At 30.5% G+C, this 27,330-nt stretch overlaps 1 protein-coding gene across 2 annotated transcripts in view; it reads right to left on the reverse strand.

Annotated features, from left to right (window-relative positions):
* LOC126889480 (methyl farnesoate epoxidase-like) overlaps positions 1-27,330 on the reverse strand; it is a 243,605-nt gene that overhangs the window by 174,674 nt on the left and 41,601 nt on the right. Inside the window, exons 6-7 of one of the 2 annotated variants that reach the window (XM_050657806.1) lie at positions 18,947-19,185; positions 7,689-13,393 (exon numbers count right to left, since the gene is read on the reverse strand). The exons of the other annotated variant lie outside the window; for it this stretch is intronic. Of the exons in view, the coding sequence (XP_050513763.1) occupies positions 11,231-13,393; positions 18,947-19,185 (2,402 nt within the window). The 3' untranslated portion in view covers positions 7,689-11,230. Of the gene's footprint in view, positions 1-7,688; positions 13,394-18,946; positions 19,186-27,330 lie in introns of those variants that run through there. 2 annotated transcript variants of the gene reach the window in all.

Raw genomic sequence — 27,330 nt, forward strand, 5'->3', positions numbered from 1 at the left:
AAGTTACGCATGAAGTTAGTCGTATTGATGATAGTTAAGGAAACGTCTGCGACCCATAGTTTTCTTATGTACCTAGATTCTGAATCTGCAATAAAAATGGGGGTTTCCCTTTAAGATTTCAAAATTCCCCCTCCTCACCCCACCCCTAGGGTATTTGTGAGGAGTCATGTTTGTTACCATTTGATAGATCTTCAAAAAATATTAAACACCTGTTTTTTGATAGTTCATGTATTTCTCGAGATATTAGACCTTTTCCTTAAATTTTCTAGGGTATCAGGATAAATCGTATTTGTTTATCATATAAAGTGTTATTTATTAACAATTCGAGAAAGGTTTTGAATAAAATTTACCATTTTTTCATAAAGAATCCACATCTGGAATAAAATAATGGGGGTTTCCTTTAAGATTTTAAAGTTTTCCACCTCCCCATCCACGGGGGGTGGGTCTGGAGGGTCATGTTTGGATTCATTCAGTAGATTTTTTATGAATATTGAAAGCGTATTCTGAATTCGTTTTGATAATGCTTCATCCTGTTCAGGAGCCCTGTTACATTAATGTTTTGCATAAAAATCAGAGTGATACAAAACTTTAACTCTAGAGATCTAAATAGGTAACATAGGGGAGTGCAATTAGAACGACTATTTCACTCATCTTAAAATTTTCACATAATCTGACCAATCACAAACCAGAGACAGCTTGTGTTATCGCGAAAACACCAACTGTCTTTCAATTCTGATTGGTCTATCAACTTCGTGTTTTCAACGACGTAACCATGAATACCGATCGCAAAGCAAAGTTTGACGTTTGCCAAAAAAATTATTGTAGCTGTATACAGAGCCGTGCGGTACATCTTTTCAATATGATGCAAGTCTTCGAAATGCCGCCCCTTAAGTATTATTGAAACTTAACTTTTATTTTTATTAAATGAAACGACACAAATTGAACGAAAACTTTTATTTAAACAAAACATATCTTAAATTAAATGAAATAATGTATTAACATATAACATTTACCAAAATTACAATTTTGCCATTCTGACTTTAGTTTTGGGAAACTGTCAATCCGATTGCTGTAGTCTAAGATAGCAGCTAGTGAGGACTCTTAAAATGAGTGCTAAATTTTTTAGTTTTGTTTGTCTTATGGAGCTTCGTAAATAATTTTTAATAATTTTTAATTTTGAAAAACTTCTTTCCCCACTAGCTACCGAGAGAGGCAGTGTTAATAAAATTCTTAGTGATACAACTACATTTGGGTATTTTGGCACAAACAGTTCAAAATCTCAAAACCTTTAATAGATGAAGATTCATACAATATTTTTCTAGTGTTTTATCATCTATTTCCCTCCATTTAAAAATATCATATAAAAATTTATAGAAGCAAAAATCGGCCAATCAAAGAATTAATGGCGATGTCTAAAATATAGATGAAACAATTTATTTTAAATTATTTATCTTCTTCTGTTAAGAACTCATCCACAGATTTTTCGTACCCAAACTGGTGCCTTTTTCTCGTGGCTCGAATTTCATTTTCAGCTGGCAATTCGGAACTTATATCAAGATTTTCTTCAATTTCATTAGCAGTAATTTTCATTGATCATAGCCAGATTGTCTGTAACTTCTCATTTTTTCTGTAGTTGCTGACAATATTTTTACACAATCTGACAAATTTATAGTTACATGTTGCAACATCTTTATACTACACCGCTTTTCCATAACTTTTCCCAATTTGTCAAAATTAGTCCTGTTAAACCTTAACCGGTTGAATCACTAGCTTCAAAAAAACCAGTAAAAAATTCCTCGATAATTTATTTTGACTAGAATTAAATAAAAGAGACAACTCTTATCGTCAATGAGAGCTGTTTAATATGACTTACGACTGGGGTGCAATCGGCGATTATCGAAAAATATTTCTAGATTTTTGCTATTTCGACAATTTTGTTTAAAATAACATTACCCATTAAAATTATCAATTCATCTTGCCTATTGTTGCTTAAATAAGTCACAAACCACTTATCAGACTCGTTAAACTCTCCTGATATGTTCTTCCATTATTGGATGAAACTCAGAAAGCAGTTGTAGTAACTTTAAAAAAATTCCATTATTAGGTTGAAACAAATGATCAGTTGTTCCACGAAAAGCTAAACATTGTGAGGCCAAAAGTCTAATTCTTTTCACAACTTCTCCCCAATCTTGAATTATCCATTATTACATTAGATTTTACTGATTATGCCGCCCTCCTTGTGATGCCGCCTGATGCGACTGCCTCACCGCATCATAGCACGGCACGGCCCTGGCTGTATACGTCAAAATGAGTCGTTTCGGTGGTACTTGTCTATCAGCTATCGGAAGAAACTGGTATAATCAATTTATCATTAACGAGCTTTCAAACAGTTTACTATATTTATTTTCGTTCACGTCAACAAGTTTAAAGGAAGATACAATGTCTTTATGTCCGAATTGTAAACAATCTACTGCTAATTCGCAAACGATAAAATGTTCAGATTGTACAAAATTACTGCATACTTCTTGCATTGGTTTGCAAAGTGATGACGCTAGTCGTATCACCCGTACGAGAAGTAAAAATATAAAAGTAATATGTAATATATGTGATACCACTGATGACAAATTCGAAGCATTAAAATAATTTCTTACAAATCTTATTGAAAATAAAATGCAGGAATTGGAAAAGAAATTTGCTTCAGTTAATTCATCGGTAACATCAGAGGCTCATGAAGACATAATTCAGGAGGCAGTTGATCGCATAAATCGTTCACATAATATAATTCTACATAGTGTTCCAGAAACCAACTCTTCTCTTGAAGACAAAAAAAGTAGATGAAATATTAATGTCAATACAAGGTAATGATGGGAATCAATGCAATTCAACAAATTTACACAGAATTGGCAAACCTTCTAACAAAGCACGTCTAATTAAAGTGACTTTTTCATCATCATTACATGCCAAGTTTATTTTACGTAACAAGAAAAAATTAGCAACAACCGCACACTCAACAATTTCTATTTCTGATGACAAAACACCTACGCAAAGAGCTAAGTTAAACGAACTTCGTACTGAGCTGAATCAAAGAACGTATAACGGAGAAAAGGATCTGACTATTAAGTTTATAAGAGGCAAACCCACCATTGTAAAGAAACAGTTAAACTGAATATTTCCAACAGCTCTAGGACATCTGATCTAGGTCACCGAGAACTCACCTGCTACTACCAAAATATTCGCGGTTTAAATAGCAAAATTCATCTGTTTAATCGTAATATAAGTGACTGTGAATATGATCTAATCCCTTTAAGTGAAACTTAGCTACACAGTGATGTATTAAACTCTGAATTATTTCCTAGTAATTATATTGTTTTCCGAAAAGATCGCAAATTTCAGGAGGTAAATAAGAAGCGGGGTGGTGGTGTATTGCTTGCGTTACAAGATTTTATTATTTCGGAAGTTATAGACACCTCTGCATTTGATTTACAATTTCCGTTAATTGATTTACTTATTGTTAAATCTCAAAATTAAATTTAAGAAATTTTATGTACTCGTGATTTATTTACCAGACAAACTGAGTTTACAAGAATTTGAATATTTTTTTGAGTGCTTGGAACAACTTGATTATTTACATAATGATGTCTTAGTGTTAGGCGATTTTAACGTCCCTAAATTTATAGAAAATGACACTTCCGATGATAAAACTTCTATAATTTTAAGTTTCTTGCACTCTTTTGGTCTTGGTCAATTTAATGGGGTTGTAAATCACTTAGGTAGATCGCTAGATCTAATCATGTCACATTTTGCCTGCGAAGTAATGCGTGACATGTCCCCGTTAGTCTATGAAGATTCTCACCACCCAGCTCTTATAATTAATATTACGAATATTTTTGTAAAGGAGTCTAGGTTTAGGTTTGGTTCTGACCATGTAACTTACAACTTTAAAAAGGCAAACTTTTGTGATTTATATAGGGAATTGTATGAAACGGATTGGGCTTTTCTAGATGACTCTTCTCAAGTTGATAAAGTTGTAGACATTTTTTATAATATAATTTTTCTTTTATTTAATAAGTATGTTCCTGTCTACAAAAACTTCAGCCACACATATCCACCTTGGTTAGATGCCGATATTATTCGCTGTATCAAACTACAGGAAAAAATTTAGATTACATAAAAACCAGTCTGATCTGCTTGAATTTCAACGCTTAAGACATCTTTCAAAACTAAAAATTAAATTGGCATACAACGAATATATCTAAAATATACAATTATCGCTTTCTGTACACCTTAGAAAGTTTTGGTCATACGTAAATGCTAAAAATAACACTTCACGGATTTCTGGTGAAATGAAATATCAAGGCATTGCTACTTTTGAACCACAAAATATCGTTGATATATTTGCTGAATACTTTAATGATGTTTATCAAGCAGGTAATGTACTAACCAGCAATAATGTCTTAGCGGTAAACACTGAATGTCTAAATTTTTATCCTGTTCAAGAAACTGAAATAATTCTAGCCAGCAAAAAATTAAAAAATAAGATGACTTCTGGACCTGATAAAATACCCTCTTTTTTTAATAAAGATTGCATAGGTGCTTCTACTAAGCCATTATTAAAAATTTTCAATTTGTGTCTATTATACAAACAGTATTATATCCAAGTATCTGGAAGGAATCAAAGGTATGTCCTGTTTATAAAAATGGGGAAAAGTGTTGTGTAGAAAATTATACGCCCATATCTATTATATGCAATTTAACCAAAATTTTTGAAATCATACTTTATAATCGTATATATACTCTTTCACTCGTAATCAAATTTCACAATATCAGCATGGATTCATTGCTAATCGATCCACAGATACAAACTTATTGGGAATAACACAGTACATATCAAAGGCGTTGGATAGGAGATCCCAAGTTGACGTTATATATACTGATTTTTCAAAGGCCTTTGACAAAATTCATCATGTAGTTCTTCTTTCCAAATTGTCCCTTTTTGGTTTTTCTAAAGATGCTGTCGCTTTCATAAAATCCTATTTGTCTGGTAGAACTCAATTTGTATCTTACAATGGTTATAACTCTCACAAATACATACCTTCATCTGGAGTCCCACAAGGATCAAATCTAGGTCCACTCTTGTTTTTGTTATTTATTAATGACTTATGTGAGAAAATTTCTGTGCCCTGTTTGTGTTATGCAGATGATTTAAAAGTTTACTTAGAAATTAACGATATCAATGATTGTCACACTATCCAGAATGAACTGAGTGGTGTGCATGAATGGTGTAAAGAAAACTATTTAAATCTTAATGCAAATAAATGCAAAGTTATAAGTTACTCAAGGAAACATAATGGTATAAACTATGTTTATACTATTGATGGTAGCGAACTGGAACATGTGAATAAAATTAAAGATCCTGGCATAATTTTCGACTGTAAACTTTCATTTACTGAACATATATCTTTAAAAGTTTCTGAAGCACTTAAATCATATGGATGTATAGTCAGAAATAGCAGAAATATTACTAACATAAAAACTGTCAAATAACTATATTTCTCTTATGTACGTTGTAAATTAGAATATGCGTCTATAATTTGGTCTCCATTTTATAATTCACATGTGCAGTTGATTGAAAAGGTGCAGCGTAAATTTTTGAAATATTTATCATTTAAGATTAACGGCATATATCCAGAGAGAGGTATCAGAAATAGTGAGTTGTGTAATAGTTTAGATATGGTTTCATTAGAAATGAGGCGAAATTGTGCTTCACTAATATTTTAATTTAAATTGCTGCATAATTCAATTGACTGCCCCGATATTCTCAAACAAATAAATTTTAATGTACCTTCTTATCCTGTTAGAAATGTTTCCTCGTTCAGAACTACACAAGCCAGAACAAACCTGATATTAAACTCCCCCATATTTGTTATGTGTGAAAATTATAATTGTTTGGTAAACTATTGTGATATATTCAACTGTAGTATAAGTCAACTCGTCAGAATGGCTAAGTCTCATTTGAATTCTTAATTCACTTGGTAATTATCTTTTCTTTTTTAAACGCTTTTATTTAGTTCAATAGTTTGCGTCAAATTTTTAGACGTTAATTTTACTGCCTTTACTTCAATGCAAATGAATGAAAATTTGCAGACATATGCATTCGCGGGAACAATACACGAATAGTCAATAAAAAAAATTTCATGTTTATTTCTTTTATAGTTTATAGTTTATAATTAATGTAAAATTGTCCTATAAATGGATACCTGTTCAAAAAATATGAATTTTTCTTAAGAGTTAAGTGCCTTTAATATTCACAATATTTTAATAATAAGAACTTTTCTTAATAACAATTTTCGATATTGTGAAATGTAAAGGTACTTTACTCTTGAGTGAAATTCATATTTTTTGCATACCTCGTATAACATTAATTAAATTTGATATTTGATGATTGCATCTTAGATTATATACGATGCTGAGTATTTTATAAAAAATAACTTTTTTTCGTAAAACTGATAATAATAAAAAAGTTATCAATAGGTTCCAAGTTACGCAGACATACTGTATAAGAGCTAAAAAAAACTGCTTTTTTGCTGAAAATTTATTATTGTTGAAACTTATTATTAAACGTATTTTAGGTAAGTTTTACAGAAAAAAGTTTTGATCACTTTGTATAAACATTTTTTTAGCTGGTAATTTTCGGTTTTTTTGTATTACATTTTTGTTATCTTTCTTAATTTTCTTTAAAAGAAATAGTTTATTTCATTTCTGAAGTAAAATAATTAGTGCGTTTTAAAGATTACATCCTAAGCTTTAAAAAATCACTTAATAAACTGTAATAGATCTGTTTAAACTTGAGTAATACCGTCTTGAAATGGTAGTAATTCTATAATACTACGAAGATTTCAAAAATTATATTTTTTGAGACGTCATATCATTTGAATTAAATTTTTGGGATTTTTTTAATAAAACATCATTTAGCAAGATACTTGAAAGGTAAGTTGTGCAAAATTGAGAGTTTTATAAGAAAAATTGTATTAGTTACACATTTTTAAATCATTTTTAAACAAAATTCATGTAAGGCTCACTTTCCGTCCACACCGTACTTATGCCCATACATTTTATTTATTTCTATTATAACCATAAAATAGCTTAATTATTCTTCTTGCATGTCCAATTTGCAAAATTTCATTTGATTCATTAGTTCAAGAATTACATTAAAATAACTCAGCCGTGCACTTCGCCGTACGTTAGTTTACAGTGCGCCAATGTTTGTGAGAAGGGTGACTTTACCGTTATAAATAAAAAATTATAGAAGGTACAGATTTAATTTTAGAAAATTCTTCATATAAGGTTTTTTTTTTTGTAAAATTTGCTGAATTTTTCAATGGTCATGTCAGTTTTTTTCTAAAATTTATATTTTCGGAGTTATTTAAAAAACATCTAATTTTGTATATAGTTCATTTCTTTAATAAAAAATAAAGCACCCACTTCTCGAGTAGAACTTTTTGAAATGTTGTTTATTAAACATTTCTTAATGAAATTACAAAAAGTTCTGTCTTGCTTGATTTTTTTCCGAAGTGAAAATCTATATGCACTCCCCTAACAATTTTAACGATAGAAAAACTTATCCAGACTAATTACCTACGGTTAGACTAGAGTTTTGTATTGGTGCAGTTTTGAACAAAAAATTAACACAAAATGCAATAAATTTATTAAATTTCAAACTAAACAAAAACGTAAGTATACAATTGTTTTTTAGTTAAATAAGTAAAACACAAAGATAAAAAAGTATGTCAGATATTCTTAATAAGTTTTCAATTAACAATAAACAATACTTTTCTTCCAAATTATATACAGTGTGGCAAAGCCAAATAGAATATGTTTAAACTGCCGGTGGGCAGGTGGGTGTCAGCTTGAACATTGAATTTAAGCGAAATGACATTCTGACAGAGGTGAAATGTGTTCTAAATTAAACAAATTACATACATTCTTCTTTTTGTTTACGTTAATTTAATTTAAAGGCATTTTTGGACACCCTGTATACATAATTATGTTAATGTTTATATTACTGGATAGAGAATTGAATAATCTTTCAAGTGAGCTAGCACACGACCCCTAATCTCATTTAAACATTATTTATTACGTCATCACGCCTAGATGGATGACGTCACTAGTATTACATATATGCCAAAAAATCTTAATTTAAAAATAAAAATTGACCTGTTTCAGGATTTTTCCTGAAAATTGCGGGTTTACGAAATAATGAATTTATTCTATTTGGGTTTGCCAGACTGCATGTTCATATCATTTTTTATATAAATAGTAAAAGTTTATAATACATTTGATTTCACATTTATAATTTCACTGTAAGTGGTGGTGGTGGTTTTACAACCAGACATTGTTCTAACTCTGGTTTTTATTTGTAGCATTTAGTTTTTGTAACCGTTGACCTGAAGATGCTCTGCATATTATAGAGCAGGGGTCACCAATTATGTTCCCTGAGGGTCCGTTTCGAAAACTTGTGACACTTGCGGGGTCCGGACTTAATGCTACCTGTGTCCAGTTATTAAAAAATATATTCCCCATCGTAATAACAAATAAGAAGGGCGCCGGACGAAATTTTTAGGCAGAAATTGTGTAACACTTTTTTTCAACAAATTCAAAACATCACGTTTTCTGCCCCCGAAAATATGTTTTTAGCATTTTTGGGCCATCTTAAAGAAAAAACATATTTTTTCTCAAAAGTTGATAGATTTCGAGTTTTAAACGATTTAAAATCTGAAAAATGCGAAAATAAGTATTTTCAAAGCTTGAAAACTCATGTGTAAAATATTATTTTTGAGGTTGTCAAGTGCCTACATAAATTGTTTAAAACATTCAATGTAAAAGTTTAACCATTCAATTTCAAGATTTTGATGAGTAATTGGGTCATATCTCAATTTAGACCGCTGCTTTTAGTTGTTAATTATCGCACTATATGATTGGCGTATTTAATTAGCACATTGGCAATAATTAATTGAATAAATAAATCAATTATGTGTTGTTAATAATACATTTTAAAATTTTAATAAATGTCAAGTATTTATTGGTAATTTTTCGCAAAAGTACGTACAATATGTACACATGCGACAGAGACGCATCATAAAGTGCGATGCCCGACGACTAACAATTAAAAAACAACGGTCTATATTGAAATGAGCCATGATTACTCGTTAGAATCTTGAAGTTTAATGTATAAGCTTCAATTTAGGCTCTTGTCAACGGGAACATTAATAACTTACACATGAGTTTTCAAGCCTCGAAAATGCGTATGCGTATTTTCGCATTTTTCACATTTTAAATCGCTTATAACTCGAATACTATCAACTTTTTAAAAAAATGACAAGAGAGCTTTTTTGTTTAAAATTCGTATGTAAAAAAATGTACAACCTCTCTGAAGTCTGAAATAAGTTTAGTGCAATTGATTTTTTAATTAGGGAGTTGAGATTTATCTGTTAGCTGAGATCTGTACCGACTTTTAATAAAGTTCATTCTTGAAAAAATGGCTTCGCACATATAAGTTGAGCCAAACATAGTACACAATTTCATGTTCAAACATTTTTAAAATTGCAAAACACTATTAGTCCAGGGTAATAAGGTTTTTTCCATGACACTCGAACAGCCAGGGTACTGAAGCGTTTTTTCGACAGGTAATACCTATAAGAGCAAATTGTAACTATTTCCTGCGTAGGATCTGGCGGCCATTTTTATTTATAAACAGTTAAGTGTCAAAAAATGGCATTTTTCCCTTTTTTTCAAATCAATGGAAAACAGTGAAAGTTATGGTTTTCTTAGTACAAATATCTTTGAGATTATGGAAAAAGCTTTAAAATGACGTAGGTATTACAAAGTTTGATATACTCATTTATTGTTAATATAATTGCGAAAAAAGTCGGAATTGCAAAAAAAATTAATTTCGCAATATCTATTGTAAAAATTAGTGTAGAGCTTTGAAATTTTTGTCATATAAGGGTTCTTTGGTGCTTAATATGTGATAAAAATTTCAAAGCGATTCATTCAATTGTTTAAATTTTATTCAAATTGTTTATCCCAGAGAGCATTTTTTTTACAATAACATAAGTCAGAAAAAAATTACGTTAGAACCATTCCACAGGTGTCAACTGAAAGAGCATGAGCTATATTTTTAACTTGGTTTAAAAAAAGCGAATAAAAAATGCATTTATTAGTAATAAATAATTATGCAAACGTATCGTAAATCTTTCCTTATAAACTTTTTATTTTGTTATATAAGAAATTATATATATTTATTACAATTTTTTATCAATTATGATATAAATAACATTACTTGGTAGTTGTGTACTTAAAACAGGGTAAAAAAGTAATTTTTTTTTGGAAAAAGTTATTCAAAAAGTTTATAAGGAAAGATTTACGATACTTTTGCATCATTATTTATTACTAATAAATGCATTTTTTATTCGCTTTTTTAAACCAAGTTGAAAATATAGTTCATGCTCTTCCATCTGACACCTGTGGAATGGTTCTAACGTCATTTTTTTCTGACTTATGTTAGTGCAAAAAAAATGCTCACTGAGATAAACAATTCGAATAAAATTTAAACAATTGAATGAATCGTTTTGAAATTTTTATCACATATTAAGCACCGAAGAACCCTCATTTGACAAAAATTTCAAACCTGTACACTAATTTTTACAGCAGTTATTGCGAAAATATTTTTTTTGCAATTCCGAACTTTTTTCGCAATTATACTAACAATAAATGAGTATATCAAACTTTGTAATATGTCATTTTAAAGCTTTTTCCATAATCTCAAAGATATTTGTACTAAAAAAATCATAAGTTTTACTGTTTTCCATTGATTTGAAAAAAAGGGAAAAATGCCATTTTTTGACAGTTAATTGTTTATAAATAAAAATGGCCGCCAGATCCTACGCAGGAAATAGTTACAATTTGTTCCTATAGGTATTACTTGTCGAAAAAACGCTTCAGTATCCTGGCTGCTCGAGTGTCACGAACAGGGTATATTTTTGTCTTATTACCCTGGCCTATATATTCCGAATTTAATCGCGGTCCGCACAAAACTAGCCTACGGTCCGGATGCGGACCGCGGTCCGCTAGTTGGTGACCCCTGTTATAGAGAACGAAACCGGTCGTCGGAAGATAACAATAAATAATTGCGAGTACGTCTGTCTTTTACTTCATTCACGGATACAAATCCTTATGTCCTTCTGAAAATTGTCAGTCTGTATTTTGTAGAAAGTTTCAGAGCTTGTAAAGAAATTTTGTTGTTTCCAGACTGTTTTAATTCTTCAATTTCGTCATACCGTGTTTTAATTGCATTATACTCATATAATTTTATTTTGTAATTATTAGGAAAAATTGCCATCGTTTCTTTTACTTCTAAGCGCATTTTTTTGTCAAAAAATATAATTATTAATAATAACTCATTAACGTAGGAAGTTAGCCAGTACATTACTTGGCCTGCTTGTGTTTCTATTTCAAAATTTAGCTCTTTACCACATTCCAGTTTTATTCCGTCTTTGGGCCACCTTTCTTGAAATTTTTCTTTAGTAACAGAACAATTATCCATTCCTTCAATTAAAGGGGGAAATTTATATGGTCTCTTTAAACATATCTGTTTATGCGAAAAAAAATTCCAACAATCAACTTTTTCTGTACAGTCTGGCCAATCGCATGATAACTTTATATCTTCTAATAATATTTCGAGAGACGTAAACATAACACTATCACTTGTACATCTAACACAATAGCCCAAGCAGTTACTGCAGAATATGTGGCTGTAGTCACAAAAATAAATGAGATATATCTCATTTATGACGGTGTTGCAATTTGAACATTTAAAATTGACTTTCATAAATACGTTAAGAAGACGTTTTAAAACCGATTCTGCTGTTTCTGTTTGTACGGATACAGCGTTTTCTATTACATCTTCTATAACTCCAGGGTTCTCCAATTTAAAAACAAGTTTGTAAGAATAATCTGTTGGAAGTGAAGAACTATAACTTTTAGTAGGTCCTTTTTGAGCAAGTGTTACAAACTTTTTGTAATGATTTTCATTTCCTTTTTTGCGCATTAAATCTAGTGTATAGTTACTTGGAAAACAGGCAATTCTTTCGTCAACTTCTATAATAGTATCTTTTCCAACAGTTTTAAAATGTATTACTAACATTTCAGATAAATAGTCTGTTATCCAATACATACTTTGGCACATTCCAATGATTATTTTTGAGCCAAATAGCAACGGAGTGGTAGAATGCCAATGGTTTCTAAGTTGCTCTCTATCTCCTTTAAAATCACAGTCTTGTTCTGGACAAGAGTATTCTCTTTTACAGCATATTTGTTTGTGTAAAGGAAAATCCAAACATTTGATTTGTTTATTGCAATTTGTCCAATCACAAGGCAATTTGAAATTTCCAAGTAAGTTTTCCATATCCATCCAAAAACAATCATTTTCACAAATAACACAATATATGTCTATACAATCAGTGCAAGTCACGTGGCTTTGGGGACATAATAAAAGACGTGATTTTAAGGTGATGATGTTGTTGCAGTGGCAACATGTAATTTCTGACTTCAAAAATAAGTTTACAACATATTTAAGAATTTTTGTATATGGGTCGTCTATTGGTTTCATCAAATTAGTTGTAGATACTTTTTCCTCATCTTTACAATATATTTTAATGGCTCCAAACAACACAGATGTAGAATACAATTGTTGTAATTGGTATAAATCTATTGTTGTGGTTTGTGTTGTTGTGCTTGCCTCGATAACTTTTGAAACGAACTCGATATCTGAAGAGGGATGAAATAATATTATTGTATACTTTGTAATTGGATTACATCTATTAAGTTGCTTGATTGACAAGTTTAATTGATCATTTAGAACTGAAATTGATATTCTTATGAGTTGATGATCAGTATAAATCAAAAGTTTATTTCTTTTTAAATGAAATACCCCATCACAACTTACATTATCAGGATGATTTTGTTTATAATGTTGAATCAACTGACAAGCATGTCCCCTAAACATACAGATGAAACAAAAATACATTTTCTTAAAGCTACATAAAGATTCATGTTTTTCTACATTTTCGGAAAAAGGAAAAACCTCTGTGCATCCTGCGTAATGATTAATACACTGGAAATAATAATTTTTAGCTATGTCGTTATAAAAGGATAGCTGTGGAAAATCGTGTCTGCTTTTTTGAAAATCTGCACATTTTTCTCGACCACAAACAGTAAATGGAAACTTATTAGATATTGTTACTGGTCCTACGGAAAGGTATTTTAAACAGTGACCACATACTTGATTGTTTAGAATTATTTTTGGTATCACCATATTATTTCCAGTGGATACCATCTGAAAAACAAAGAAAATATATGATTTTGTTGTTTAACATGTGTTGTTTTAAACCAAACAAAAGTTTGAGACACCTTGTAACGGAGAAAAAGACACAAAGGTGGGTATACATCGATATTTGTTATAGTCTCATATTTTATGAACATCTTATTTTTTTAATTTCTCTGATATCTTTAATAACAAAAAAAATAATGTGTGTACTTTGTACGCACGTAAGAAGTTATACTTCTATTATATGATTTCAATGAAATCAATATACTTTAAACAGTTTATTTATATTTAATTTAAATATTAAACTAATTTTAATACTTACTACTTTCCAAAAACTTTTATTAAAACAATACCAAAAATTAAAAATAAAAGAATAAAACACACACAAACACATTGAAAAATACCACAAAGAAATGATTTCTGAACAATAATTGTTGCCAAAAATTTTAACTAAATACGTATTTTCTGAAAAAAATTATATAATAATATATTTACAATCATAAAATTTATAAAAAAAATAAAAAAATAGTAACTTGCATTGGGGATCGAACCCACTTCCCGTCGATCGAAAATCAAAGCGCTTTCCCACTGCGCCAAATTCGCGTATCTGTCATGTGGGAATATACACCAACTAAACGTTTACACCATAAACTTTTTAACAGTTGTTTATTACTTATATGAATTTAATCAAATTAGTTTGATTTTTGTGGAATTAAAGGAATATTTTGTGGAATAACAATATATTAGGTGAATATTGGTAGAAATTTTGATGGTAATCAAAGTACGTAAAATCAAAGCATTACATATACTATTTTGGTAGGTTCATTTTAAATTTTCCAAGTAGGTAGGTACCTATGTAATTTTTTATTAGGATACTGAAACATTTACAATAATTATTACGTACCTGTCGCTTTTAAAAACTATTTAAAAAGTCACTACAATTATAAACTTGCTTTTTTCTCTGCCATCACGACAATAAAAACTAATATACACAACACTGTTGTTTATCTATAATCTCCATATTGAACAATTATTGACAGATGATTTTAACACCCAATCAGATACCGTGTAACGTTTGAGCGACTAATACCATTTAATACCATACTGTCGGTGTGCGCATGCGCCAGGGAATGTAAAAATTCACCCTCGTGCCTAAAGAAGTATAACTTCAAAAACAAGACGGTCTTACCATTTAATATGTGTTTTAACTGAGGACATGAGATACGTGAGGAGGCCATGTCTTATCATACCACTAAGATGAAATTATTTCCCATACATAGTGCGAAAAGAACAGAATATTCAAAGAAAAAAATCTTACCTCTTGCTATCTAAAGAGGCTCTACGTAGACACCAAATCCTCAAGAAAATTCTACTCCAAAACATCACAGAGCCTCCATTAACAATCTCGTCTCTCTTATGTTGAGCTGTGCATACTGCTTACCTGGTCGACAAATAATTCTTATATGTATCGATAAGAATTGTTTACCTTACGTGCCTTTCTGTTTACGTTATGTGCCTTTCTGTTTTTAAAGTTTTATTAACAACTGTTATTTTTTATTGTTAATTTAGTTTTCTTTTAGTAAAACACACGTTAAAGAGTAAAACCAACTGTTTTCTTTGTTTTTAAAAATATCATGGATATTCAAAAACCAAAATGTTCACAAAACATAAGACTTCAATAATAAAGTGTCTCAAACTTGACATAAGAAAAACATTTCTTTTCTTCCACCCCGTAGATATAAGTACGAAAAAGAAGTTTGAGTGAACCCTTGCACAACTGTGTAAATATGTATAAAGAAAAATCTAAAGTTAATAAAAAAAATAGCAAAATCCGTTAATCTATTCAGGAAAAAATCAAATATGAAAATGAGCATAATTTTGTATATACATATCCATAACTTATGCCTCGCAGTACAGTCGAACCCGCTTATTAGAATACCGGTTATTAGGGGAGTGCATATAGATTTTCATTCGGAAAAAATCAAACAAGATAGAACTTTTTGTAATTTCATTAAGAAATGTTTAATAAAGAACATATCAAAAAGTTCTACTTGAGAAGTGGGTGCTTCATTTTTTATTAAACAAATGGACTACGAAGTTTGATGTTTTTTTAAATAACTCAGAAAATATAAATTTTAGAACAAAGGTGATTTGACCATTGAAAAATTCAGAAAATTTTACAAAAAAACCTTATATAAAGAATTTTCTAAAATTAAATCTGTATCTTCTATAATTTTTTATTTATAACGCTAAAGTCACCCTTCTCACAAACATTGGCGCACTGTAAACTAGTGTACGGCGAAGTGCACGATTGAGTTATTTTAATGTAATTCTTTAACTAATGAATCAAATAAAATTTTACAAATTGAACCTAAAAGAAGAATAATTAAGCTATCTTATGGTTATAATGAAAAGAAATAAAATGTATGGGCATAAGTACGGTGGGGGCGGAAAGTGAGCCTTACATGAATTTTGTTTAAAAATGTGTAACTAATACAATTTTTCTTATAAAACCCTCAATTTGGCACAACTTACCTTTCAAGCATCGTACTAAATGATGTTTCATTCAAAAAAATTTCAAAAATTTAACTCAAATGATATGACGTCTTAAAAATGTAATTTTCGAAATCTTCGTAGTTTTATAGAATTACCACCACTTTAAGACGGTATTGCTCAAGTTTGAACAGATATATTACAGTATTATAAGCGCTTTTTTAAAGCTTAGGATGTAATTTTTAAAATGCACTGAATTATTTTACTTTAGAAATGAAATAGACTATTTCATTTTTTGAGAAAATTAAGAAACATAACAAAAATGTAATACAAAAACCAAAAATTACCAGCTAAAAAAAGTTTATATAAAGTGATCAAAGCTTTGTTCTGTAAAACTTACCTAAAATACATTTAATAATAAACTTCAACAATAATAAATGTTCAGCAAAAAAATTTTTTTAGCTCTTATACAGTATGTCTGCCTAACTTGGAACCTATTGATAACTTTTTTATTATCAGTTTTGCGAAAAAAAGTTATCCTTTATAAAATACTCTGCATCATATATAATCTAACATGCAATCATCAAATATCAAATTTAATGAATTTTATACGAGGTATGTCAAAAAATATTAATTTCACTCAAGAGTAAAGTATCGTTAAATTTCACAATATCGAAAATTTTTATTAAGAAAAGTTGTTTGGAATTAAAAAATTTGTTTTACTGTTCAATTACATTCTTCTAATTAAAATATTGCGAATAATAAAGGCACTTAACTCTTAAGAAAAATTCATATATTTTTTACATACCTCGTATAAAATTAAAAAAGTTTAATATCTGATGGTTGTAGGTATCTTAGATTTTAGACCAGGGAGAGCATTTTATGAAAAATAACTTTTTTTCGTAAAAGTGATAATAAAATAGTTATCATAATTGTAATAAAATGATGATGTGTATCCGTAATTTCAGAAAAAATTGAAAAAAAATTTTCGATTAGAATAATGTAATTGTATATTTAAACATAGTTTTTAATTTCAAACAACCCTTCATGATAGCACTTTTTGATATTCTGAAATATAAAGGTACTTTACTCTTTAACGAAATTCATATTGTTGACATAACTCATATAAAATTGATAAAATTTGATATCTGATGGTTGAGTTTTAGATTTTTGACTATCCAGAGCATTTTATGAAGAATAACTTTTTTCGTAAAATTGATAATAAAAAAGTTTTCCATGTTGTTCCTAGCTACGCAGAGATACTTTATAAGAGCTTCTGTATAAGAATTTTCAAATTGCAATGCCATATTCGGATTCAGTATAATCAAAAACAAAATAGAAACATATTTGATCACAGTAAAATGATGAATTTAACGATATTTTTAAAATTATGAATACAAAATAATTGTTATTGTTTAAACAATTAATAAACAATTAGCGGCCAAATCCGCGAGTAGAACTTTTTACTTTAACATGTATATAAACTAACAAAAAAAGTTTTAGAAAAGTATAAGCTTGTTGGAATTTTTCCGAAACAATGCATGTTTTCGTTCTACTTGCACTCCCCTATATAGGAATATCCCAGTTTAAGGTATAGAAATTTGATGTCCCGAAACCGTTTCAACTGTATATGTATACAGTGAGGACGTTTGAGTTGGAATAAATTCAAGAATGGGCAACTCTCGAGATACATCCCGGAACAGGTCGATTTTTATATTTAAATTATATTTTTTTGGCATCTACACAGGGTGGTAAATCATGGGCCATAACTTAACCTTAGATTCCTGAACTTAAAATAAGTCGATTTAAGCTAACTTACTTTAGTAAGAAAGTTGATAATAACCGAAATACAGGGTGTCAAAGTTAAACTTTTATTTTATTTATTCTTAAATATTTCCTGACACACATTGGATAAAAACACGAAATTTGGTAAACGGGGGTTTTTTGGGACGAGAAATCTAAATTTGCCACCAAAAATCAGCGCTTATTTAATGTGTTCAATTTTTTTTTATCTCCCACGCTACATAAGAATCAAAACTATTATTCTCTTAATATTTTTACTTAAAAAAGATATGCTATGTTCATCTTGCTAAACTAAACCATTTTCGAAATAAACGCATTTTAAACCTGCGTTGCAACATAATTTTTTGCATAATATCATTGTGAAAAATAAACTTGTAACCATAATAATAGTGTAAGTCCGCATATTTATTTTATTGCATCGCAAATTCCATTTGAAGGAATTTACGACATATTTTTGAAAATAATCATGGTTTTAAGTTTATTTTTTTGGGTTTAACTACAATGATATTATGCAAAAATTATGTTGCATCGCAGGTTTAAAATGCGTTTATTTCGAAAACGGTTGAGTTTATCGAGATGAATCTAGTATATCTTTTTTAAGTACAAATTATAAGAGAATAAAAGTTTTGATTCAAAAAGTATGTAGAGTGGGGGATAAAAAAAATTTAACGTATTAAATGACCACTGAAAGACGTATGTGGCACCCTTGGGGTAATACACCATTTTTGGTGGCTAATTTAGATTTATTCCCAAATAAACCTCGCTTACCAAATTTCGTGTTTTTATCCCATGCCTGTCAGGAAATACTCAAGAATAAATAAAATAAAAGTTTAACTTTGACACCTTGTATTTTGGTTACTATCAACTTTCATACTAAAGTAAGTTAGATTAAATCGACATATTTTAAGCTCAGGAATCTGTTAAGCTATGGTTCATTCTTTACCAAACACCCTGTATATGATGGATGACATCATACTAATGATGTCATCCATCTGGGCGTGATGACGTAGTCGATGATTTTTTAAATGAGAATAGGGATCGTGTGATAGTTCATTCGAAAGGTTATAAAATTATTTATTCACTAATATAAACAATAACATAATTATTTATACAGGGTGCCCAAAAAAATTATTTGAGTTAAATTAATTGAGATAAAAGAAGAAGATAATTTATTAGTACCAACAATAACTCCCTGTTAATTGATACTAAGTATAATAATAAATTCAAAATAATAAGGTGTAAATGCCGTGTAATATGATTAATTACCTTTATATCAATAGCATCATCCACAAGTGAATGTTTTTGTTTAAAGGAGAATATGGCTTCTTCCAATAATTGGCGTGTTGTAGTGCTTTCGTAAATGGGATTTTTCTTTATATCACTTGTCAATTGTTCAGCTAAATCTTTATCGATGTTAGAAACTTTTATTTCTTTTTTAATACTTGTACCTATCCTCGTAGCAGTTTGTAGTGTCGGACTGGCTGAGTCCTCATTAGAAAGTGACTCTGTAATGGAAATAGGCAAATGTATAAATAACATCAATTAATGTTTATTGGAATTTTGTCACAATTGTTTGTGTAATAAAAATTACATTTTTAATTAAATAATTTTTGACTTTTCGACTTCCACTCCAGAAACCATTCTCAAACAAAATTATTCTGATACAATTCTGAAAAGACTAAAATTCTGAAAATTCTTCTTTTGTGTTATTGCGTGTTAATTTGTTTGTCTAATATGTATCGTAGATGTGATTTTCTTTAATTTTGTCCATGGTTGTGTTGTGTGTTGTACAATAATATGTATTGTGTATGAGATTTTCGATGATTTGTTCTTCGGCTTCCTTTATTCCGCTATTATTGGCAGGCATTTTTTTGTTATTGACTTCTTCCAGTGTCGGCTGGTCAGAGGAGACAAGGGAGGCCAGGCCTCTCCATAAATTTTTTACACATGCTACACTGTTTTGTTTACTTTGCTATTTTGCTTCGCGTTAGAGATATCGGAAAAAGTTATTTGAACAAGCTGTTCCAAATAATGTTCTAACCCCACATACCAAATTTCATGACAAAATTCGCACTTTTAGTTTTTTCATTATTTTGTAGTCAGGATCCTAAAATTGGAGCGGAGGCTGTTGGCCGGAATATCTCACTTGCTAATGCCCCGCGCAGCACAGGAGCGTGGAGACCTAAAATTTACTCAAAAACTTGGGTACATTTTTAGTATTTAAATACTTGGTATTTAAATACGTTTCAACATCGGTATTTGTATCTATTAATGATACTTTCCCAAATTTACTAAAATCTGTGATTTTTTATATCTAATTGTTTTATTTAAGTCAAGCATAGCCACATAGGTCTGGATCCCGCGTATGAAAAAAAGTTGATTAATAGCCAGCTGAAAATTTGTTAATAGCTTAAGGGTGTCTAGTTGGATAAACTTTGATATATGGGAACACTGGAACAGGGGCAGTTTTAATCGTGGAACAGGTTAAAAATTTGGAACGGTCATACCACGAAAACGGCACATTTATTTTGTCCGACAGAACAGACTTAAACTCTCCGAACAGAGATTAAACTCTCATGCAAAAATCAGACTGCTATTTATCACCTGTCATAATTCCTGTCATTTGACATATTCTACATGTTCCACTCAATAAAACGACCATTTAGTGATAAATAGCAGTCTGACTTTTGCATGAGAGTTTAATCTCTGTTCGAAGAGTTTAAGTCTGTTCTCTCGGACAAAATACATGTGCCTTTTTGGTGGTCTGACCATTCCAAATTTTTAACCTGTTCCACAATTAAAACTTCCCCTGTTCCAGTGTTCCTATATATCAAAGTTTATCCGACTAGACACCCTTAAGCTATTAACAAATTTTCAGCTTGCTATTAATCAACTTTGTTTTCATACGCGGGATCCAGACCTAACAGTTAATAGGTACCTACAGATCACTCTATATAGTAATAACTTTTCAGTTGCATTTTTAAATATGTACGTCTACAAAAAAGGTACTACATATTTGATTCATTCATGCCTATTAACCCTGATTCCCGACGAACTGTACGTCGCGTCGTCGTGAAATTCTGAGCACACTAGAAGAGCGAGCAGATAATTTTATGTAGGAAGTGGGCTACAATTTAATTCTGGGACTCAAATTGACACCCAATATATCCGACTAACTAGCCACTATAAATAGCCAGGTTATTTATCCTGATTTCTCACGCTATTATCCTTGATTTCTGACGAACTGTACGTCGCTGTGAAATTCTGATCACACCAGAAGAATGAGCGGATAATTTTATGTAAGAAGTGGGATACCATTTGATTCTGAGATTCAAATTGACTCCCAATATATGCGACTAAATAGCCACATTAAATAGCAAGGTTCTTTACCCTAAATTTTTACGCTATGCTTCTTTTCATGAGCATTTTTCAGTGCGTCACAAATGATAGAAAAAAAAGGTAAGTCCGTGATAATATACATTTTAGTGACATGACATTTTAGTTAAATCTGACAGTTGTCACATTTTATTTGCAATTTGGCATAAAAACAAATCAATTGTGTTTATTGCATTTATAAAATTGCATTTTCTTTGATTTATATAGTCTTATAAATTGTACAGATTATATTCGTAGATACACACACCGGCAAAATTAGCCGAACACCTTAAAAATGGGACATGTTTGATGTCTCGAATCTCCTAATCCTGTTGTCCGATTTGAGTGATTCTTTTAGTATGTTATAGCCCTATTAGTTAAAAATATCGGTGTAATAATATTGTTGCTAGACAGGTAAACGTCATTTTATACCGGGTGTTACAATCATACTGTGTTCTTTTCTTAAAGTTCGGAACACCCTGTGGAATATTCTAGCATATATAAAATATTAAAATTAAAACTCGGTTGTAGACTTTGGCTTTCTTAACATTTTATTTTTTGATTCATTTGCTTATGATGTAAAATAAAAAAGTTATGTGCTTTAACAACTAGCTATGCTTTTTATCAATAAATCCTCATAGTAGGGGAGGAAAGTATACTAAATCTGCAGTTACTCGAGCGTTATGGGGACCGATTCCATTGTGGATAGTGGGTGCTAAAACCAAAAAAAGTTAAGTTAAGTTTTCCATAAAGTGTGGGACTATCAATTTTTTAATTTAATTTTCCATTTCCACCAATCGTTTCTTTCCGACTATAGAAATAATATAGGCTATATCTATCCATAATTGAAAAAATGTTGCGAATAAAAGTTGCTTATTTTTACGCCAAGTATCCAAATCTGCAATAAAAATTGGGGGCTCCTATTTAAGATTTTAAAGTAACCCCCAACCCCACCTCCGTGGGGGGTCGTGTTTGGTGCCATTCGGTGGATTTTTGAAAAATATTGAATAGGTGTATTTTGCAGTTTTACGATCTGATGTTCATTTCGCGAAATATCGCAGGGTTCGTATTTAAAATTTTTAATTTACCCCCCACCCCTCTCCGTGGGGTGTCACGAGCCCCACGGAGGTGGGGTGGGGGATTTAATTTGAAATCTTAAATAGGAGCCCCAATTTTTATTTCAGATTTGGATTCGTTACGTAAAAATAAGCAACTTTTATTCGACACATTTTTTCGAATTATGGATAGATAGCGCTATAATCGGAGAAAAATGATTCCAATTTATGGAAACCTTAAACTTTTTCTGATTTTAGCACATACTCTTCACAATCCAATAGGTCCCCACAACGCTCGAGTAACTACAAATTTAGTATACTTTCCTCCCCTACTACGAGGATTTATTGATGAAAAACATGGATAGTTGTTAACTCTTAAACGCCCAACCTTTTTTAGGTTCCATGTACGCCCAAGGGTGGGTAAAAAATGTCCACCTCGAAAATAGCTAATATATTTATTGAAAGTTGTTGGAAATGGATTAAACTTAAGAATCTTATGCTTAATAAACACAGCATTTTCTAAAATATTAATATAAACAATTTACAAACCTTACAACAAAATTACAATGTACATCAAAATTAACATACCAGTAAAGCCAATAATTCAGATTTGTCGCTTTTCTCCACGTTCTTCCTTTCAACCTCCTTATTGGCGGATAATTATATAGATTATGTAATTATACGTCGATAATTATATGGATTATCTTCCTACCAACGAGAAATTATATAGAAACCTTTAGTAACAAGTTTTACCAAGGGTGTACTTTTTATGCCCACCCATATTGAACTCAAGATGCTACTTTTATTTTCAAAAATATCGATAGAACCAAATTAACATTCTATAAATAAACAACAATAAATAATTTTTTAAAAATTTTTAAACACGTAATAAATATGTTACAAAGGAAAACGCATTAGGTGGACATTTTTTACCCACCCTTGGGCGTTTAAGGGTTAATGCACATAACTTTTTTATTATCTTACATAAGTAAATGAATGAATGAATAAGTAAAGGAAAATATTAAGAAAGTCTACAATCGAGTATTAATTTTAATATTTTACATATGCTAGAATATTCCACAGGGTGTTCCAAACTTTAAGAAAAAACACAGTATGTTGGGTACACCTGGTATAAAATGATATTTACCTTTCTAGGAACAATATTATTACAACGACATTCTTAAATAATAAGGCTATAACATACTAAAAGGATCACTCAAATCGGACCACTGGTTTAGGAAATTCGAGACATCAAACATGTCCCATTTTTAAGGTGTTCGGCTAATTTTGCAGGTGTGTGTATATTATATAATTCGTAAATATTTTTTTTTATTATAGCGCCATCTAATAACAACTAGAATACATGTTATAAATGTCAAGGACGAAATTTAATCACCGACGTGCGTTTTTTTCTGTCACATACAATTTAATGCGTTAACCTTTAACTACACGCGCTGGCGTATTTTGTACGCCAGATATAAGAATTCTACTGCAAATATATTTAAAAATTTAATTTTTGATCTTGTTTATATCTCTAACCTATCAGTGGAATGTGCTTTACAATTTGGTTTTAGTTTCGTTATAATCGGCGTTCTGGGAAGATCGTAATTTACAGTTTATTATTTGTTTTTCCGGTGGTGCACAATATGCGCCACGATTATATTAATATAAGTAGTAATATAAGTATATATTTCAATTGTTTTTTAGTCATTATGGCACAAAATATATTTTTCTTTATAAACAATACTTTTTCTCCCGTAAAAAATCACATTTCAAAAAAATTTTTATAAACAATTTTATTTATCATGGAATCCAGTTATTCCGTAATTCCAGTTATAAATCCCAATTGGCTTACTGAGAAGGAACTCCAAGTATTCACTGATGCCAAATAAGGTTTATAACAAACAACTAAGTGTATTTTTTCAAAAAAAAATAGACAAATCCGCTAGTATTGTGTATTTTCTTGTGGCGTATAAAGTACGCCACGCGTGTAGTTATGTCATAACTTGATGCGCGGGTAGTTAAAGGTTAAAAAGAAATCGAAAAACTGTGACGCACTGAAAGATGTTCATGAGAAAAAGAATATTAGCTGATTTCTGACGTACGTTATAGTAAAATTCTGAGCACAGCAGAAGAGCCAGAGAATAATTTTTGTAAGAAGTGGGGTACAATTTGATTCTGATGCTTAGATTGACACCCAATATATCCGAATATCTAGTCACTATAAATAGCTAGGGTATTTACCCTGACGTGTCACGCTATTAGGTTTGTTCTAGCAAGCAGTCAAACTAGTCAGAAACCGTCAGCAAACAGTTGTCAGTGAGAAAACATAATAGTCACCAATGCTATCCCTCTACTCGCGCTGGTCCACTATTCGCTGATGGTTTCAAACCGTTTGAAACTGATGCTAGAACAAACCTATTATCCCTGATTTTTGACGAACTGTACGTCGCGTCGTAGTGAAGTTCTGAGCACACCAGAAGAGCGAGGTTTTTCTAAGTAGACCCTAAGGAGACTTTTCTCACAGCCTGAGAAATTGTTCGTTTTGAATGTCTGTAAGTAGTGAGAGAAGTTGCACATTGTATAGAAAAATAGTATATTGTACAACAAGAGAGAAAAAAGACATATTTCTCACGAGCGCAGAAGTTTGTTGGCACGAGCCGAGGCACAATTTCCTTTAAACATCTGATATGTAGGTACTCTGCAGAATAAAAAATAGAAAAACGTTTTGCACATTTTTATTTTCAATGCACATTTTGCATTATTGGAAGTATCGAAAAACGATTTGTTCAAGACAAATCGTTTTATGATGATATAAGCACTCCACATCCTAGAAATTTTGATACCATAATAAATGGTATACCTTTAACGGAATTTAAATCATTTAGATACTGAATTAAAAAATTTTTATCCTACCAAAACTGCGACTGCAAATAGACAAGAACTCGTAGAGAAGAACTCGTAGATTATTGCGTTCTATTAATATTTAAATATTGTTAAAGTATTTGCACTATACTTGTATTTGTACTCTCTTCTATTCGCTGTGTGCAAGCAAGTACTTGGAGGGGATACGAAAAACGATCGTGCATGAGTAGCGGAGAAATCTTGCAATTTTCTTTAATTCATATTGTCAATTGAAATTGTCATATTGACATATTTCATACCTGCTCATTGAAGATTTCCCAAATGCTGTACTATAAATTGTAAAAATACAACAAAAAATTGTCAATTTAAGTTCTATTCGTTTCCAACTTCTAAGCACAAATTAATACAAAGAGAAAAGTGGATTTCCATACAATGTTTACCTTTCAATAATATGACATCAATATTTTTCTTCTTATTCTTTTTTGGGCTATGGCCTTGACAATTATCCAGTAACCAGGACTAATATAATTGGCCAATATAATTAAAAGTGCTACAAATGTTGCTGAGCTATGACACCAGGTGTCGCTCTTCCGAACTTGCATGGTCCCAATAATTGATTTACTAAAATTCAACTTAATAGGTACATAATTGAAAAATTCTCAGAATTTTATTTTATTTTTATTTTAATTATATTAAATTCTTATATATTTATTCAGAAAAATTATAGTTTCTCTCTTACTGCACACAATATTGTCATTCATGTCATTTATTATTTGTAGTTTCTGTCTTACTGCACACAATATTGTCATTCATGTCATTTATTATTTGTAAGATTGCTTATTCTTAAATCAAAAATATATAGCAAATTTTAAAAAATTTCATTGAATTCAAAGTTATATGTTTGATTTAAAAATAATTTATATTTTTGTTTTCTTGATTTTATAAATAACGAATAAAACATCTTCATAATAGAAGGTAAAATGAGGATGGGAGGCCGCTTTTCTATAAAATCACCGGGCCGCTTGAAAAGTTCCAGCACGCCACTGGTAATATTTGATAAGTTTTGACAAGTAGTTTGACATTTTTTTGACAAAAATAATTGTATTTGTATTGTGCATGTTACCAAGGAAATGGCGATCATGTGTATGTAAACCGGCGGTGAACCCGTGAGAAAAAATATTTCTCACTGCAATGGCCGACTTTTCTCACTGCCTGAGGAATTGTTCGTTTTGAATGTATGTAAGTAGTGAGAGAAGTTGCACATTGTATAGCATCCATAGAAAAATATGTTTCTTCGCGGACTTTTAGTCATAGCATACTCCATTTGTCGTAGACTGGTCCCGGACTGTCTCTGCGAATACTCTTATTAATTGTCTCCGAGCGATGACATAAACGCCAAAGTCTTTAAATGGCCTATTAGAAAGAATTGTTTAAAAAAGAGAAAATCAGCCTGAGAGCACATACATTGCGCTGGAATAAGTGTAACCTACCCCCTTATTAATTATTTGTTTTTAGCACATGAGCAAAATACTCGCACAATTCAATTTTTAAAATAATATAGCATATTTTAGCATAAATGTTTCGAACTTTACGCGAACCCTCTTCAGGTGACAAGCATAACTTTGATTTTTTTTTAAATAGGAAAGTACATCATGCGACGCCTCATTTAAAAGCTTTTGAATTACTGATTACAAAAATGTATAATACATTACTCCATTTTGAGAGTGGCAAATTTTCCATCGAATTATTTTTAAATGTATTAATTTTTTTCGAATCCTGAGAAAACTAATAAGTATATATTTGAAAAATTTAAACGCAGAATGAAATATTGCATTATTATTGAGAGTCAAAGACCCTGAGAACTTTTATAATGAATATTTTAATAAGTCACAGGGGCGAAAAAAAGAGAAAAGGACATCGCACACATCTTATGGAAAATATAATGTCACTCAAATTCAATAAAATTTATACCAATAGATTCGTTTTAAATTAACGGTCAAATCTTATCATTGCGCCAACTCTTAATTATGATTAATTACGGCGCAAATTGCAATTAAAGTTTATCGAAATCACATTTTTGGAGTCAGTAAAAGTGTCACTATTGCTCTGGGTGCTATTCAAAAGGAGCTTAAACCCCGCTGGGCCTAAGCGGATTAGTGAAACTAATCCGCTGATTTATGGAGTACCGACAATTTGGGTATTTTAAAATATTTTTTCTCTCTCTAACTTATGTACGTACCCATTTGAGTTCAAATTTATTTATATCAATTTCTGCTCTTATTATTGAAAATATAGAGTTGGCGCAATGATAAGATTTGACCGTTAATTTAAAACGTATCTATTCTTATAAATTTT

This window comes from Diabrotica virgifera, chromosome 8, assembly GCF_917563875.1.
Source record: "Diabrotica virgifera virgifera chromosome 8, PGI_DIABVI_V3a".
NCBI classification, from domain to species: Eukaryota; Metazoa; Arthropoda; class Insecta; order Coleoptera; family Chrysomelidae; genus Diabrotica; species Diabrotica virgifera.